At 39.4% G+C, this 17,441-nt stretch overlaps 1 protein-coding gene across 6 annotated transcripts in view; it reads right to left on the bottom strand.

The window, feature by feature from the left end:
- Positions 1–16,789, bottom strand: part of PCDH17 (protocadherin 17) — a 104,102-nt gene extending 87,313 nt beyond the window's left edge. For 4 of the 6 annotated variants that reach the window (XM_059378077.1, XM_059378079.1, XM_059378081.1 and 1 more), the window contains exon 1: positions 11,696–16,789. In XM_059378077.1, the coding sequence (XP_059234060.1) occupies positions 11,696–14,269 (2,574 nt within the window). In that variant the 5' untranslated portion in view covers positions 14,270–16,789. The remainder of the gene's footprint in view (positions 1–11,695) is intronic. The other 2 variants (XM_059378080.1, XM_059378078.1) reach the window with 2 other exon arrangements.
- Between the last annotated feature and the right edge of the window lie 652 nt (positions 16,790–17,441).

Genomic DNA, 17,441 nt, shown 5'->3' with positions numbered 1-17,441 from the left:
CTATAATGCTTGGATAAATGTGGGTATAAATGTCCCCTCTGAGAACTTGCTATTTATTGGTTTATCTTATATAATATTTAACACTATAATCTTTCAGAAAGCCTTTCTCTTATTTTTGAATGTTAACTGACAATAAATCCTAAACTTAAATTTGCATTTCAATGTTCCTTCCTATTATTTTTTCTTTCACTTTGTATCTCAACTATCTGGCAGTGGAGATAATTAAATTTTTAATATGGTTTGAAAGTTCATTCTGCTTGAAAACTTTATCAAACCTCCTTATTGTTTGATATGGATTTTGCAGTTAAAGTTTAAAATTCAGATAAATAGTAATTAAGTCCTAGAATAGCTCAAAGGTAGTAAATTATTTCAATTAAGAGCTTTTAAAATTATTTTGTTATTTATTAACTGAATTGATTATGGACTGAACAACCCTGCAGGTTGTAGATGTGTTTTAAATAACAATACTGAAATGGGTAACATACTGCTTATGTAAATGCTTAGCTTATGTTTCCTCAATATGTGCATAAAAATGTCATACCACCTACATGAAATAAATTCTGAAATTTTGAGAAAAATTTTGTAGGTTGGATTATTATTATTATACACATTGATAATTGCCCTTAGTGATATCCTTTTCCCATTATCAGATGGTGAATTGTTGATATGAAAGTGATTAAATCATAAAATTATATATTATTAAATACAAATAAAAATAATCCAAAAATTACTATTTATGGTTTATCTGTAATTTCATTTCATTAAAAAAGTCCCATAGATAAAATAATCACATTTTTTGCTAATAATTTACTAGAACTGTATGATTCTTAAAACCTTAACAAAGAGACATAACGTTTGAATTCTATGGTTTTAATACTTTATAAAGCGTATTAAGGAATAGGACAAGAGACAAATACTCTTACCAACACCATTTGCTCTTAATATACTGTGTGTATATATAATATACACATGCACACACATATACATATGTGTGTATATATACATATACATGTGTACATATATATATAAATGAATTCACTGAAAGCTTGATACTCATAATTGTGAACTTTGATCACTTTTTCCCCATGAACTTGTAATAGTATCAATAGAATTGTATAAGAATTTCATTGTAGTTACTAAGAAGGTAACAATTATAAATAAAAATTATCAAAACATGCCACCTTCAAATAAATTGTTTACCAGCATGTTTATATATAAATAATATCTTAGACTTTAACCTCTGTAATTTCTAGGTTTGAATCTAAACTCCAGCTCATATCTGATTGATGATCATAGGATTACAAAGAATCCATATTTTTAGGTCCTTACTATGTATTAGAAAACATGCTAGGTTCTCCCAATTACAGCGACAAACAAGATGGATCTGGTCTCTGTCCTCCAATATTCAGCTACTTAAGTTGCTAACTGACAAATTAGTTGCCGATAGTTATAACATTGATCCAGAGTTTTAAAACTGTTGAGATTTAATAATATTCATTATTTTGTGTGTAAATCAATTTTTTCTTTAAGGGAACAAAGTCTATGTACCACAATGAAAGAAAGAATGAATGGAAATGGGTGTTAAATCTCCTGTCATCCAGTCTCAATATCTTTATCATGGCTTTTTAAAATTCCTATGCATTAAGTAGCCTAAGGATCAAGCATAGAAGAAAAAATACTTGCACTGACTTCTGCTGATTAAATATTATTTTATAGTTCAAAAGACTGCACTTTTCTTTTTACTTTCAGTCTGTCCTGCTTTCTTAGACACTGCCAAGTGGTCCTACTACCATGTACTTCAAACTTAACCAGGCAACAGAGGAGTGTGATGGAAAATATTATCTACCCCTTTGCTAAAACGTTACATGTCAACTTTCGCCTAGGGCAAAATTTAATGGTTGACTTGTGGATCTTCATTTCTAGAGATTTACTGTGGAAACACTGACATAACCTTTAACCAGAGCAAACAGAGCCACTCTAATAAGCAGGCAACACCAAACCTAAAAATGTACGAGGAACAGAAAGATCCTGGCAGGAATTAATCTGCCATTTTCACACATCTGCCCGAGGGAGGTATTGTAATTGCAAAAATTTACTCTAAGACTGCTGAGACTCATAGTAATTATGTTTCTTTCTTTTTTTTTTTTTTTAATAGAAATAGCCACAGGTGGTAACAAATTGGGTTTTGAGATGGAGAACTGGGCATGCATTCTAACCCAAATTACTATGTAATTGTCTTGATTATAAAAAAAAAATGCAGAAAGTCTATTGCTCAAAATCAGAAAAAAGAAATTCTCCTTAAATATATTTCTTGTCTTTTAGTTTTTAGTTTCTCTCCACTTAGGCATATAGCTTCATTTGTTGGTATTGGCCCATCTGATATCAGGGCCACAACGTAGAATAGGCTTTTGCCAATAACCCTTAGAAATTGCTGTGAGTGGGATTTGTGTAATAGGATAATTCACTTATTTCCTGCCTTATTATCATTTAGACATAAATAGTAGCTTTCCTAGAAGGTCAGGATCTGGAAATGTAGCTAATAATTACTATTATCCGTGTATCTGCCAATGCTAAAAGTGCAAAGTTATAAACTTATTTCAATCTATGTGTTGTGTTAAAATGTTTGTTATTTTTCACACACACACACACACACACACACACACACGTTTTCAATAACGCTTTATCTTTCTCTACAGTTAGATTCATGCATTAGCATCAACATATTATCATTGTTTTTTAAAACTGCAAATGTATTCCGGGCATACCATGCCAAATAAGATTCCAATTGTCAAGTGTGACTCCAAACTTTCTTAATCAGGAAATTCGGATTTAATCAACCAAGATTAAAATTAGACATTAGGCACTGACTTAAAACAAAACAAAAACAAAACAAAATTCATTAATGTAACAGGAGGTCACACAAGGCTTAAAATAATAATAAAAATAAATCAATCAAGTGTCTTGCCTTGAAATTACATGAGGGTAAGTTTGTATGTAGTCTTTAATTCCATCTTAATGATAATAATAATAAAGATAAATGATTGATTTCTCTTTTATTTTTCTTGACTTATAACGCCCCTTATTTACATTCTTAATGAAGTAAGTTGATTTGGGATGAACTATTTTGAAATAGATGCAAAACTGCAAAAACAAAATAGAAAGCAAGACTTTTGTGTTCCAAGAAGACACCACAATAAATTCACCAATATTTAGAAAATATTCCATTTTTTGCTGACAGAACCATGGAAATCAAAGCAAGTTATCTATAAGGCGGTTCGGAAAGTTTTTATGACAACTCTTTATACAAAGATATGTCATTAAGCAATTATCAGGTCTGAGATGGAAAATAACCCCTTTTGGAACTAACTCTCTTTTTCCCCTCCCCAATACTAAATGGTAACATTTTTTCCTTAGTAATTTTTGCTGAGACTTTATGTACTTTTTATCTCAGAGATTCTAATTTCTTATTGTCATATCATCTACTGAAATGGAGATATTGGCAAAAAAGCACATATTGTTCACTGTACACTCTGGTAAGAAAATGCTTCTCATGGTAATTATAGGTGAATTTCTTTTATAGATATCAGTTCTGCATATAAGAATTGTTCTGGTGAAGTAGCAAAAAATCTATTGAATATTCAGTCATAAAAAAATCTCAGTTTACTCTGATAAATTATGCTGTGTGAAAAATAAAATAAACAGCTTTAAGCAAAGTCATTTATACTAGGGTCTATGAATTAAAAAGAAAAGAAATATATCTTGAAGGTAAAAACTATCATTTTAGGTTTCAAAACTGATGAAAGTGTTCATCCTGCAAATAAATATTGAGGAATTTGTCTAAGACACAGATAGTATAAAATTAGGCAATAGAAATAAGAAAGCTATTTAAGCCACTGTGGTCATTTCTGCCTATAATAAAATACCTGTTGCATTGTCACTTTATAAAAGGAAGCTATTGGAATTTAGGAAATATGTGTATATTTCAACTTGAGTTTTATTGAATTGCATGGCATGAAAATCCTAGGTATAATTGTAATCCAATCACTGTTCAGAGGGTTTATTAATGATTCAGGCAGAAATACTATAAGAGGTATATCAATTGCTCACTTATGCCTAAATTACATTTTTTAAAAGTTACCACCAAAAGAAACTGAAGAAAAATCTCTAAAGAACCATATTTGTTAGAAAGAAATTATTTAGTCACCTTATAAGTTAAATATGTTATTTAAAAAAATATATATGCCACTAAAATAACAATAATTTTTTTCTGAATATAAAGTCATTATCTACATTATGTATTAATATAATTTACAAACATGTAGCCAGTGTCTCTTAAAAACAATATGTATCTACAAAAACAATTATAAAGGTACAGCTTTGAAAACTTGAAATAGAGTTTTAATGTTCTCACTTTCAAATTCTACAAAAGCTGCTTTCACCTGATAAAGAAAGTAAACAGGAATTGTCCTTTATATGCTTCTTTTAATGTGTTCCACTAATTAAAAATCAATCAAAAACACAAGTTTAAAAAATAATAAATATTGTTCAGACAGGGTGGATTCCAGAGCCAAAAAAGCTTACATGATTATATTGAATCTGTACCTTGCCCATTTTGCTTCCAATATAGATATGGTTCTTGAATATATTATTGAGTAGAAATATAAAGAAAATAACATGTCTCTAAATATTTCAAAATGACTAAAACAAAATGCATTTCTAATACCATTAAATTATTTTAATATATTCCATTCCTCTAATCAAACCAAAATCTATTTATGTAGATTAGTTACATCTAAAGTCTCATTTATCCAACCTGTATTTATCCTTTGATCACAAAGCTTGTTAACTTAAATGGTCTTTTATTGTTATGATTCATTTTCCCATAATTATGCTGTTTAACTGCCTTATTTTTTGAATAAATATATGCAAACGCGCCAATCATATTCAGCACAGTTATGCTAGATGCTCAATGAACTGTAAGAGCCATTTCACTACAATAAAACTGCCTGGAATAGATCCAGGGCAGGGCCTAGAAATACCAGTAATCAGAATGTCACTAAGACCAGAACGGATAGAAGTGTGTCACATGTATATCAATAGATTCTCTCAAACACTGTCTGAAACCAATTTTACAGTCTATCACTGGAAGAACTTTGTGCATACAAGGGAAAGATGCCACCCACACAGCCACAATTTTGCATCTGTATTTTTGTCTTTTTTTTTTTTTTTTTTTGGCTTTACCTTAAAAATATTGAATTTCTACAGTAGCAAGGAAGCACAGGCAAACTTCTGCTTAGTCACAGCTGGGAATGTTGATGTCATTAAGGACTTCTTTATTATAGATAATTTATTTCAGGAGACCAGAGGATAGCAATATATCACTGTCAAAGCTGGTGGTGAAAGCTATGACTAACCGTAAAATACTCTGTGCCACTGAAGGAAACTCTTGTCACGTCTCCTTTGCTAACATAGGTCGACAATAGATTAGTGTAGGCCTGATGATCTTTTAAAAGTATATTGTAGGTGGGTGGCAGAAGTCACAGTATCTTCAAATTGATGGGCAAAATGAACTTCATGCCATTCTCTAACAAATATACAGTCATTGGTTAAAGGAATTCAGCACAGGGAAAAAAAAAAAAAAAAAAAAACCTTCCCTAATGACTTTACTAAAATATGACTTTAAGATAATGCCCTGTGGGATTTATTAAACAGAAGTATCACTGAGGGGAATACATTCTGGAGCAATGACTAATATCATAATTAGCAGGTGCATTTGTAAGAATTTACCCACTATTGAGTATATTGCAAGGCTTCTCAGCATAAGGGAGTTAAGTTTTTCTTCCTAACCTGGCATGAGCACAGTTCTAGAGGCCTCATCTTTTTCCTGAGGTTGTTTTGTCACCAGGATCAAGATGTATATTCTTACAGTATCTCCAGCCATCCAACCATCCTTCCAAAAGAATCAGAAACTTGGATGAAAATTTTTTTCTCTTCATCTACATAAACTCCAGCCAACAGTCCACTGAAGGCCAGTCGTTGCTCAACTTCTTCTCTGCTCTAGAATGACTGGCTCTACTTCAAGGCATTTGAAAATGTGTGAAGTTTGAAAACAGTGCAATCATCAAGTTTTACCATATTTTCAGAGAAAAAAGGAAGGTCTTACTTCATCTTTGAAAAGAAGAGCACTGCCTTGGAACTAAACAAGTATAAAATGGGCTAATATCTGTGCTTGAGTATTTATATACATGATATGAAAAATATAAAGAGATAAATGCACGAATACACATACTTTAACTTTGCCAAGAAGTTTTATGATTTACATTTTCATAAATAGAGCCAACTTTCACTGCAATAAATACATATAATCCTTTAATAATTTTAACAAAATATTTTCTTAATTTATAACTTTTATTTTTATAGATATATTTCTATTACATTGTATTACATAAGCAGCACTGACAGTAAAAACTTTGAAGCCTGATAGTGGTAATGAAACATTAGAAAATATAAATATTATATTTGTAAATAGCATTAAATACTTATCTGTAGATTTTTAAGTTTTTTTAAATTTTAAAATATGTGCATTTCTTAATCCTTTAATGAGGTATTTGAGATTATTTTCAGGGAACCAATTTATTTTAACCTCATATATAAATCTATATGCATTGTAAAAAAGTGAATAATATGTAACTTCAACTTCATTAAGCAAAATTTCTGGAAATTATGTTTGTTTGTCTTTTAATTTTTTGAATGTGTTTTGAACAATATGGTCACAGGTGATTGATAATGTTTTAGAACATGGAAATTTTTTCCTGACTAAAAAAATATGTTCAAGCAATTAGGATTGGAATTTTAGGACATGCTTTTCTATGATGTGATAGTTTCCATGATCACATACAGCCTTAAATAAAATGAAGATGAGGAGATTAAAATTCCAAAATCCTCCATTTAGACTTGGATTTGATAATATTTATTGAAATTATAAAATTCACTCATAGGACTTAAGTAAAATTATAAACTCACTTATGCGCTCAGAAAATTTTTTAAACTATCCTACTCCTACATTTTTAAAAGACTGATGAATTATCATCTTGGTGAAAGGATAATGAAATATTTTACCTGGCTGGCATTTTGAAAATTTTGTTGAAAACTAAAAACTAATGGATGTAGAGGTTATTACCTCTGAGTAGGTGTATCAACTAATCATAAAAATAAGCTTCTCAGGTTTCTAATTCATATAATTAAAAAATATATACTTTTGTGTTTTCATTTATTGCAAAATAAGGAAATGCATCCAAATTCACATTGGAGCTGAGATTTTCATAGGTGCACACAAAACTAAGAATAAAAGTAACAATGTATTAAAAATGATGATAGTAATTTGAATTTTAAACTCTTCTTCAAAGACACTCAAAACACCTTGAGGCTGATTATCTTTTAATTCAGCTTTATTGTACCTTATTTATACTATTTTTAATATATGGTAAAACAAAAAATGTGCTGTGATTATGTACTCATTTTAAAGCAGAAATTAATCCTTCCATCTTTTAAAAATTAAAAAAAAAAGACAAGTGGAGAAGACACTCTTGGAGGCCTGCTATAGGAGACATCCTTTTCCTTAGTTAGCCCATCATTCCCCTTGTAAGTAGAGATGTATATAGTGTTTATGAAAATGAGAGAATGTAACTAATCAAAATGTGCTATCTTAGAACAACATTGCAGAAAGTTAACCTCAAAAATATATATAAAGAAAGAAAATGTTCACACATTTTATATTTGTTACTGAAATCCTAACATGCTAGAATATGAAGTTTTAAAGTTCACGATCTTGGGAGCTCATCAGAGTCCCTATCATCAAGAATCTCTTTGCGTTAGAGATGTGGGACTAAAGACACACAACGGATAATGTTGCTAGTAAAGATACACTTTTTCTTTCATCTTTTCATTCTAAAATACTGAGTTTATTTTCTATGCTATGCTACTTTAGTCCTCTATGCTGCAATCTCATTTTTATATATTTGGATTGACTGTATTTACCATGAATTTAATTCCTTTTTATTGAAAAGGCCATGCACATATATCAAAAGGATTTTCTCTTCGTAGTATAAAAAGTCTAAAGTCAATCCTAATGTGAATCTTTTGAAATTGAACTATAAAACACCACATGAGAATGTGTTCTTTTTTAAAATTTATTTTAGTAGATCTTATTCTGCTGGCTCAATATATTTTCTTCTATGAGTTCATATTAAAATGACTTGCAGTAATGCTACAAAAAAATCTGAAAACACAGATGTTCAAACAAAACTGGAAATTCTCCCAACAGTGAAGAAGTCCCCAGCCTCTTCTCAGCCAGGCCTTCGTTGAAAACACCTGTTGAGAAGTTACTCCAAGACTGAACAAATATTTCTTGATAAGCCTTGATATGCAGTAACTTGTGACAATTAGTAATGATCTCTACTTGATTTTAGATTCTCATGTTAACATATGAAATAATTCACATGAAAATTACTCCCATGAAAAGTGCTGTTATAAATTTGTATAATTCTCTATTTCCCTTACCTACCACAAAATCTGTGATCCTACTTTTCAATTTCAGTGTTATAGCTTTAAAATGAATAAAATGTTTAATTATAACAATGTATTATGACTCACATTATTGAAGATATTTTAATCACTAGTCTATTATTTAAACACATCGCAGACTGACTTTACATCATCTGAGAAACTTGAATAAACCTTGAAATAAAATCTCTTCTCACAAACCACTATTTTACATACTGATTACATGTGTAACCAGCTTACATGATTATTCTGAATTCACTTAATAAAAATACTCTTATGCTCAAGAAACTAGATTTTAACCTTAAAATTTAGACCCTGTGACTCACACAATATCATTTGATACTTTAAAAAAAATCTTAATTTAAGCTGCAATATGAGTTTTCTACATCCTGAAATTCTTAAATTTCATACCAGTGTATATCAAAACAATGACGAAATATGTTTCACTCCATCAATAGAAATACACTGTGCACCTTCTAAACAGCACAAACATGCTGGAAAATAAAGCTAAAGCAGACTTAGTAGGTGCTAGTCCAAGTGCACTCCATGTATTAAAATACTACTTTCAGAAGTACAAGTGAGATTAGTAGTGTGTTTCCTTAGCAGGCTGTGTTAAATATACACACTAATACATACACTTCAAAGCAAGGTTATGGATACCTGGGCACTTGAATTTAAGCATGTCACTTCAGCACAAAGTGTGTGCAGCATGCTAGTTTAAAGAGAAAGAGGAAAGGAGGGTCACTAGAGTTAATTTATTCTGTTCTCAACAATGGGTACTGAGAAGAACCTGATATATATTTAAGAGGAAATTAACGTATTAGGAATTTACAAAGCATTCTTTATAAGACTGCAAAAACTCAGTAGGAAAAAAAAAAAAAAAAGAAGAGGAAGAGGAGTGCCCGTTTTGATAGCTTAAATCAAGGACATTTCTAGGGCAGGAACAATATGCAACTTGAGTCACCTTGGAAAAAATTTCAAGAACTTAAAACTGAAAGTTTTTCTGTGTTTTTATGGCATGGATTAAGATTCTAGAAGAAAGGGAATGACAAGGAAGTTTGTCTTGTTTTCTTTTAAAATTTTCTGTCTCTTTCCCTGCACGTGTAAGATTCGCTTTGGCTTAGGTTTCACTGCTGAGAGGAATCATCATCATCATCATCATCATCATTATCATCATCATCACCATCATCACCAACACCATCATCCGTTCCTCAAGCAATGAAGAGCTTAAAGAACAGCATGGTGTAAATACAATATAGGCACCCCTGTCCCTTGAAACCTTTCTGGGTACTTCCGTTCAAATCTGTTCCTCACTAATCTGGCTGAGGAACCAGGCTTGCTGACATTCTACTGTACCAACTTCATTTTTACTGGAACCTAAATAAGAATTCAACTGAAAGCACTTGAAATGGAAGATTAAACATTAACTCTGTGATATATCTGTAACTGTCAATGGTGAAAATAGAAAGAAGGTATTTAACATATGTATATATATAAAATGACTGCAAAAGATCTATAAATACATACTTCAACATACCTCCCTAAAGAGATTATCATAAATTCCAGTATGCAGTCACAGAAAGACTTTCATAGAAACCACAATATTTTTCAAGGGATATATTTCTTGCTCAGTCTTTTATAGACATCAAAAAAATCATGATTACTGGTATACAGTAGACACCATTAAAAGTGGGATTTAATATTACAATCGATACTTAAGTATTCAGTAGCATCAAGTAGAAGACTCTGTTTTACAAGGACATTATACTATTATAAGAAAATATGTTTTACTAACTTTTTAGCATTTGCTATCCTTATGTTAGAAAGGATAAGGTTATGAAATTTTACTGTTCATTTTAATAATAAAAACATTACTGAGTCAAGTGTCATTAAAAGGTATTTGCTTTTCAAAGCATAAAATTATGAACCAATTATCTTCATTTGCCCCAAACTAATCTTCCTCCCAAAGTGTCACTTTTAGTTAAACTCAATTTTGAATTTCAAGTAGTGCTCATCCAGAGTAATTTGTAGCAACATGCATTCATAATAAGCAAGAATTAAGTTTTTCTGTGACACAACTTAATAGTGGATAAAAGAAGCTAGGGAGTGACTACTTTACAAAGTACAGTCACCAGCTATTGTTAGAATCTATGTCCATGATGGGTCAGTCATCTAGGATTTTTTTAAAATATATCAATAAATTTACATTATACTATCTAAAATATATTAAATACCACGTAGACATACTGAAAATACACAGTATACAAACTAAATGCATCCTGAAATTCTTTTTGGTGCATCTAGTGCCTTTACTGCCAACTTTGCGTCCTGTTTTCAACCATATAAAGTGAGTCTGTGACCTTCTAGTGCACTCTTTTCTTTCCTCAATGACTCCAAGAAACAGATCAGGACAAAATAAATATAAACTTTTCTTAGGTAATGGTCATTATCCAGAGCCACACATTCATTCAAACTTTTGAAAGAGCTTCAGAGCATAATTCACATATTAAAAGTTTAAACTATGCTAAGACACCATGATGCAGTTTCTGCTGTAAAGAATAAATCAGATTCATATTCTTTAAAACGCTTTTTAAAATATAAAACTTTTCTGGTGGAGGACCGAAAACTTAGCTCAAATTCAGGCTCTGGAATTCTGACTAGTTGCTGTTTTTGTTCTTGAAAAAGTTAACTTCTGAGTATTTGAGTATACATTTCTTTCCTTTTTGGCATCAGTTTTTTTAAACAGAATTAAAAAGCAAATTTAACTAAAATGTTTTCTTTCCTACTCTGGGAATCCTTTGCTATGGAGAGAAATGTAGACCCATGAATAGAACTAATGTAAAATAAACTCCAAATAGTGAATACTGCTAACATTTAAAGCCTACAAAAATAAACTTTAAAATGCAACAAAAGTAAGACATTCCCACCTTCTAGATTTTAGACTATTTGCATGGGAGGGGTCATGTATCGAATATGTTGTACACGTGGTGGCAAAAGTGTAAACCATTTCCACTTGAAAATGTTTCCCACTCACTGCTGCTGGCAGTGTGGCTTTGTCCTGCTCCAAAGGTTTCAGGACAGCTCCAAAAACCAGCAATAAAGTCAAGTCCCAGTTAGGCTAAAAGTCTCTTACCTGAATTATGGACATCCGAGTGGCAGGGGTCTCGCTCGCATTAGTCCCTTGTCCGGTGAAGCTCGTGTGGCAGCCCGCGTGCCCCTGAGGAACAGTCAGGTTGTTGGAGGCCGGTTTGAGATACATCACCTCTGACCGGGGCGAGCTAAGGGGCAGGCGGGTCTGGTAGTCGAAGTACATAGGGGAGGTGGCCAGGGAGGGGCTGCTCACCACATTCATGACGTTCATGGCGTTCCTCTCTTCCACCTCGCTCTGCACCAGCATAATATCGTTTTTGTTGATCTTTTTCTTCTTGCCCTTGCCCCCGCCCAGCTGCGGGTGGCTGTACTCGGCGATGCGGCAGTTGTAAGTGCGAATCTCCTTGTTCTCGCGCTTGCACTTGACGGCAATGGTGATCATGGCCGCTAGGAGAATGATGGAGATAGTGCTTAGAGTCACGATGAGCGGCAGCGACATGTCCCAGTGGTGCTGCTCGCCGTTTACCCGGGGAACGCCTTCGGGCAAGGAGCCGCTCACCGAGCGGATGATGAGCTTGGCCACCGCCGACAGGGTGGGCTTCCCGTGGTCAGTCACCTTCACTACCAGCTCCACCACTGGCGTCACGTCCTCCCAGAAGGGGTGCAGCGTGCGGATCTCGCCGCTGGAGGGATCGATTTCAAACAGGTGGTCGTCGTTTCCGTCTACGATCTCGTAGGTGAGGCGCCCACTCTCGCCGAAGTCACTGTCTAGGGCGCGTACGGTGCTCACCAGGTAGCCCAGGCCAGCGTTGCGCGGGACCTGCAGCTCGGCTGTGTCGTTCTGCAGCGTGGGCAGCACGATCACCGGCGCGTTGTCATTCACGTCTAGCACTGTCACCCTCACAGTCGCGTTGCTCTCCAAGTGCGCGGGCGCCCCTGAGTCCTTAGCAAGCACCTTGAACTCGAAAGCCTTGGTCTGCTCGTAGTTAAAGGAGCGCAGGGCGTAGATGGCCCCGTTGGTGGGGTTCACAGACACATAGGTGTAGATGGACACGTCGCCGATGTGCGAGGGCAGGATGGAGTAGGACACTGTGCCGTTTTGGCCCAGGTCGGGATCCTGGGCAAGCACGGAGCCCAGATACTCTCCTGGGATGTTGTTTTCGTGCACCTGCAGCACATAGAGTCCCTTGGTGAAACGAGGAGGGTTGTCGTTCTCGTCCAGAATCTTGACAGCGAACGACTTGGTGGAGTTGAGAGGAGGCGAGCCCCCGTCCCGAGCCACGATTGTCACGTTGTACTCGTCCTGGGTCTCGCGGTCCAGCGGGCGGTCAGTCACCACCGTGTAGAAGTTGTCATAGTTCTCCTCAAGCTTGAAAGGCACAGAACCTCCGGGCCCGCCCAGGCCGCCGCCGCCGCCGGTCCCCCCTCCGCCCAGCACCCTGCACTGCAGCTGCCCGTTCTTGCCCGAGTCCCGGTCAGTGACCCGCACTAGGGCTATGACGGTGCCGGGCGGGGCGGCCTCACTCAGCGCCCCCTGGCGCACGGAGACGAAACCGATGGACGGCGCGTTGTCGTTGCGGTCGATGAGTTTGACAGTGACCTTGCAGTGGGCCGGGATGGGGTTGGGCCCCAAGTCTCGGGCCTGTACGTCGATCTCCAGCATCCCATTCTCCTCATAGTCCAGGTTGCCCTTGACACGAATCAGGCCGGTCTTGGGGTCGATGGAGAAGAGCTCCCTTACGCGGTCAGGCACATAGCTGCTGAAGGAATAGAGTACTTCACCATTGGGACCCTCGTCGGCGTCGGTGGCATTCAGATCAATGACCACGGTGCCCAGTGGGGCATTCTCTGGCAGCTCCACCAGGTAGGAGGGCGCCTCGAAGACCGGGCTGTTGTCGTTAGAGTCTATCACCTTCACGTTGATTTGCACAGTGGCGGATCGCGGCGGATCGCCGCCGTCTAGGGCGGTCAGTACAAGCGTGTGGTGGTTCTGCTGCTCGCGGTCCAGCGCCTTCTGGATTACCAGCTCTGGGAACTTGGTGCCGTCGCCGCGGGACTTGACGTCCAGCGCGAAGAGCCCGTGGTCGTCGCGCGTCAGCAGATAGGTGCGGAGCCCATTCTCGCCGGCGTCCGGGTCATGTGCACTGGTGAGAGGGAAGCGGGTGCCAGGCGCTGCGTTCTCCGAGATGTCCATCTCAATCTGGTCCGAGGGGAAGGAGGGGGCATTGTCGTTGATGTCCTGGATCTCCACCTTGATCATGCAGATTTCCTTGTCGTTGGCGAACACCTCGAGGGACAGCTGGCACTTGGCGTTGTGGCGGCACAGGGACTCACGGTCGATGCGCTGCTTGGTGTAGAGGAGCCCGCTGTCCGCGTCCACGTCCAGCAGGTGCGGCGCTGAGTTCTCCAGCACCCGGTAGCTACCCGACTTGCTTCGCCCGCCGCCGCCACCGCCGCCGCGCTCTGCGGGCGGAAGCCCCGGCTGCAGTCGAGCATCCTTGCCGATGTTGCCTATCACCGTGCCGGCCCCTTGTTCCTCCGGCACCGAGTAGTTGAGGTTTTTGAGGGTGAGGGCAGGGGCCCATAGGAGGAAACAGCAACAGATGGAAAGGTACATCCCAGACCGGTGGGGTGGGGGCAGGAGCAGCCGGACTGGAGGGGCGAGCGAGTGGGAGCGCGCCAGCCTGGGGCTCGGGCGCAGCGTGCGCGCGCGACACGAGCCACAAGTCTGTGGGTCCTTCCTTCCCTCGGCTCCTGGGCTGCGGCACCCGGCGGTCTCCTTATTCCGCTCAAGTTCCCCGAACCTGTTGATCTACAGCATCCGCACTGGGCGAGAAGCGGCGGCGCAGCGAAGCTGCAGGGGCACGGTGCAAGGCGGCGGCTCCCTGCGGCTGGGGGCGAGCCCGGGGCTTTGTCTCTTCCGCCGGGACTAGGGGCGACTCAAAGTTGAGCGATGAGGCCAGCGATAAGATGGAAATCGCGTCTAGAAGGGGGTGGTGAAGAATCGGTAGATTTTCCTGGCTCCCGCTAGGGCGCTGCAAATCCACTCCCGCGGTAGCCACCGGAATACTCTTCACATCGGGTGGGGGAGGGAGCGGGGAGGTGTGTCTTGAGGCAGATGGGAAAGTGGAATCCTTACTTGTTTCCCGTCTCCTGTGATGAAATTGATGGGGACGAGGAGCAACGGAGAGAGAATCCGATATATTTTGAAGCTTCGCCGGAGCCCGGTTGAAATGTCTGCTGGCTTCGCGGGCTGTTCGGTTTTCAGGCAGTGTTTTGCTGCATTTAGAGATCTAATCTTGCATTGCTGGCTGAGGCAGAGGCGGCCGCGGACTGCATCTCCTAGCCAAGCGTATTTTTTTTTCTCTCTCTCCTTTCCGAGCAGTCAAAGGGAGGGGAGGAAATGCAGCGCAAAGAACTAGTGTCCCGATTTGTAGTTTCCTCCCTCCACCAGGCTCCTCCCTCTCTTCCTCGGAAAAGGCTCTCCCCCGAAGTCAGGAAAGCCACAGCCAGATCAGCGTTTGCGGCGTGAGTCTATTGGGGAGGGGAGGGGGCGTATATAGCTCTCTCCGCCTCTGTTCGTGGAACACACACTCTGTGTGATTTCTCTGTGCCAAGCCGGTAGCCGCCGCTACCATCCCCTTCTCTCCGCGAGAGCAAGGACTTCTCTCGATGCAGTTTAATTCCAGTTTGCTTTTCTTCCCAGGCGAAAGGAAATCAACAGGCAGCTCATGGTTGGATGTGCAGATTGGAAGGGGGGAGGGGGAGGCGGAATAAAAAGGAAGGGGGAGCCACCCTCCCAGTCCTCGCACACACACTCTCCCTGTCTCTCGCTAGAAGGGAAACAGTCTCTGCATTCACAGGGCTGGGCTGTCAAGTGCCTCTCTTTTCTTTCTATTCAGCATCTCCTTCCAATGGCCCTGCCTCCCAGTCCTCTTCATCTAGAAAGGAAAACCTTGGCGAGGAATAAAAGTGGTGAATATCTGAAGCGAATAAAGTGCGGGTTTTTTTTGTTTGTTTGTTTCCCTCCCCCACTCCCGTCAATTTTTTTTTTTTTTTTTTTTTTTTTTTTTTTTTTTAATAGTAGGAGTGGGCTGGATGAAAGAAACACATCAAGGTTTGGCGTGATGCATTCTGCAGTCTCGTTCTCACACAGTCTCTCTGGGCGACTCGAGGAGGGCAGGGGTGAGGAGCTGCGGCCGCGGCGGTCCAGCCAGGGGCGCCCACCCCACCCCCGAGAGCGACCTCCGAGGGGATGTTAGGCACAGGTCTGTCTACACATTATTTCGGGTTCTCGAGGCGCCTCGACATACGGGAATGACACATCCAGAAATGCAGGTGTTCCGATCTGCCCGATGAGTCAGAAGCAGTGGAACGAATCGAATTCACTCTCGCCTCATGGTCCTCCCTTCACAGACATTAGTTGCGGCTTCTTCCTAACGCTTTCTCTCTGACTCACTCTATAGAAAGAAAAGCCAGATTCATGTCTTGGAGGAAAAGAAAAAGCGAGAGGAAAGGGAGGGAGGGAAGAAGGTGTAGCTGAATCCAGCAGCACTTTTACTCTACCTCTTTCTGCCGGGGTCCGAGGGTCTGGAAAACAAGGCGTCTGTTTTGCTAGGTGTATTTATTTTTTAATTTATTTGTTTAAGAAAAAAAAAAAAACACCTTTCCTTTTGACGAGGCGTGAGGAACCCCCAAATCTTTCAGAGTCTTGGAAAAAAAAAAAAAAAAAGAAAGAAAAAGAAAAAAAAAATCAGGATTCCAGTGACTGTTCACAGCTTAGCCCCGCATCATAGTTCATGATTTTCCTCTCAATGTTCTCTATTCACAAAGTCCAGCACCGGTGTGCATAGTTAATTGTGCAGTCCGTTGTGGAGGTTTTTTTTTTTTTTTTTTTTTTTTTTTTCCTCCTTTTCTGTCACGGGTGGTCGCTTTTAATCTGGTGCCTGTCAGGATCAGCTCATAGCCTGCGAAAGACGTGCGGATTTCAAAGCAAATAAATCCATCTCCGCAAGCAAAGCATCGGAGGAAATGAAAGGTGAAAATTCAACAGTTGGAGTAGCGTCTCCCCAGCCGCCCTCCGCCGCTGCCGCATCCGCCGGGCTCGCCGTCCCAGCTCTCTCCCCAGCGCCTCTTGCTGACTGACTCTATTCACCTCACGCCGCCGCTTAAACATTGATACTGATTCCCTGCCAGCCAATCCGCGTGAGGAACAAGGCCCTGCCTCCTCGGCCCACATCCAATAGGAGGCGGCAAAGAGACTGGCGGGGGCGGAGCCAGGAGCCCCAGCTCTTCAGAGTCATTGATTAGATCAGTTAGATGGGAGACCAGCTCGGCTAGCGGAGGCCCGCGCTCCGCCTTGACCGCGGCGCCTAGGGCCTTGTCGCCGGGTCTCCCGAGTCTTTAACTAATGGGAGAAGCTTCTCCACCGTCTCCCTCCAGAAAAAGGAGAATGAAAAGGAAAAAAAAAAAAAAAAGTTTGATAGCGATTTATTATTTTTTTTTTCTCCATGTATACAGGAACCTGAATCGCAGCGTGCTTGCAGAATAAGGTAGCTGCGGTCTTCCCGATGGGTTCTGTACACACACACACACACACACACACACACAGGCACCAAACTAGAGAAGAGCAGATCTTTTGGCTGCTGTGGATCTGTCTGAATGTGGTGCAGAGGGATGTGTGTGTGTGTGTGTGTGTGTGTGTGTGTGTGTGTGTATTCGCGCGCGTGGAGAGAGAGAGAGAGAGAGTGTGTGTGTGTGTGTTTCTGGGGGGATGTAATGTGTATTTC

The sequence above is a fragment of the Mustela nigripes genome, chromosome 15, assembly GCF_022355385.1.
Source record: "Mustela nigripes isolate SB6536 chromosome 15, MUSNIG.SB6536, whole genome shotgun sequence".
Taxonomy (NCBI): domain Eukaryota; kingdom Metazoa; phylum Chordata; class Mammalia; order Carnivora; family Mustelidae; genus Mustela; species Mustela nigripes.
This window is presented reverse-complemented; position numbering and strand designations above follow the sequence as displayed.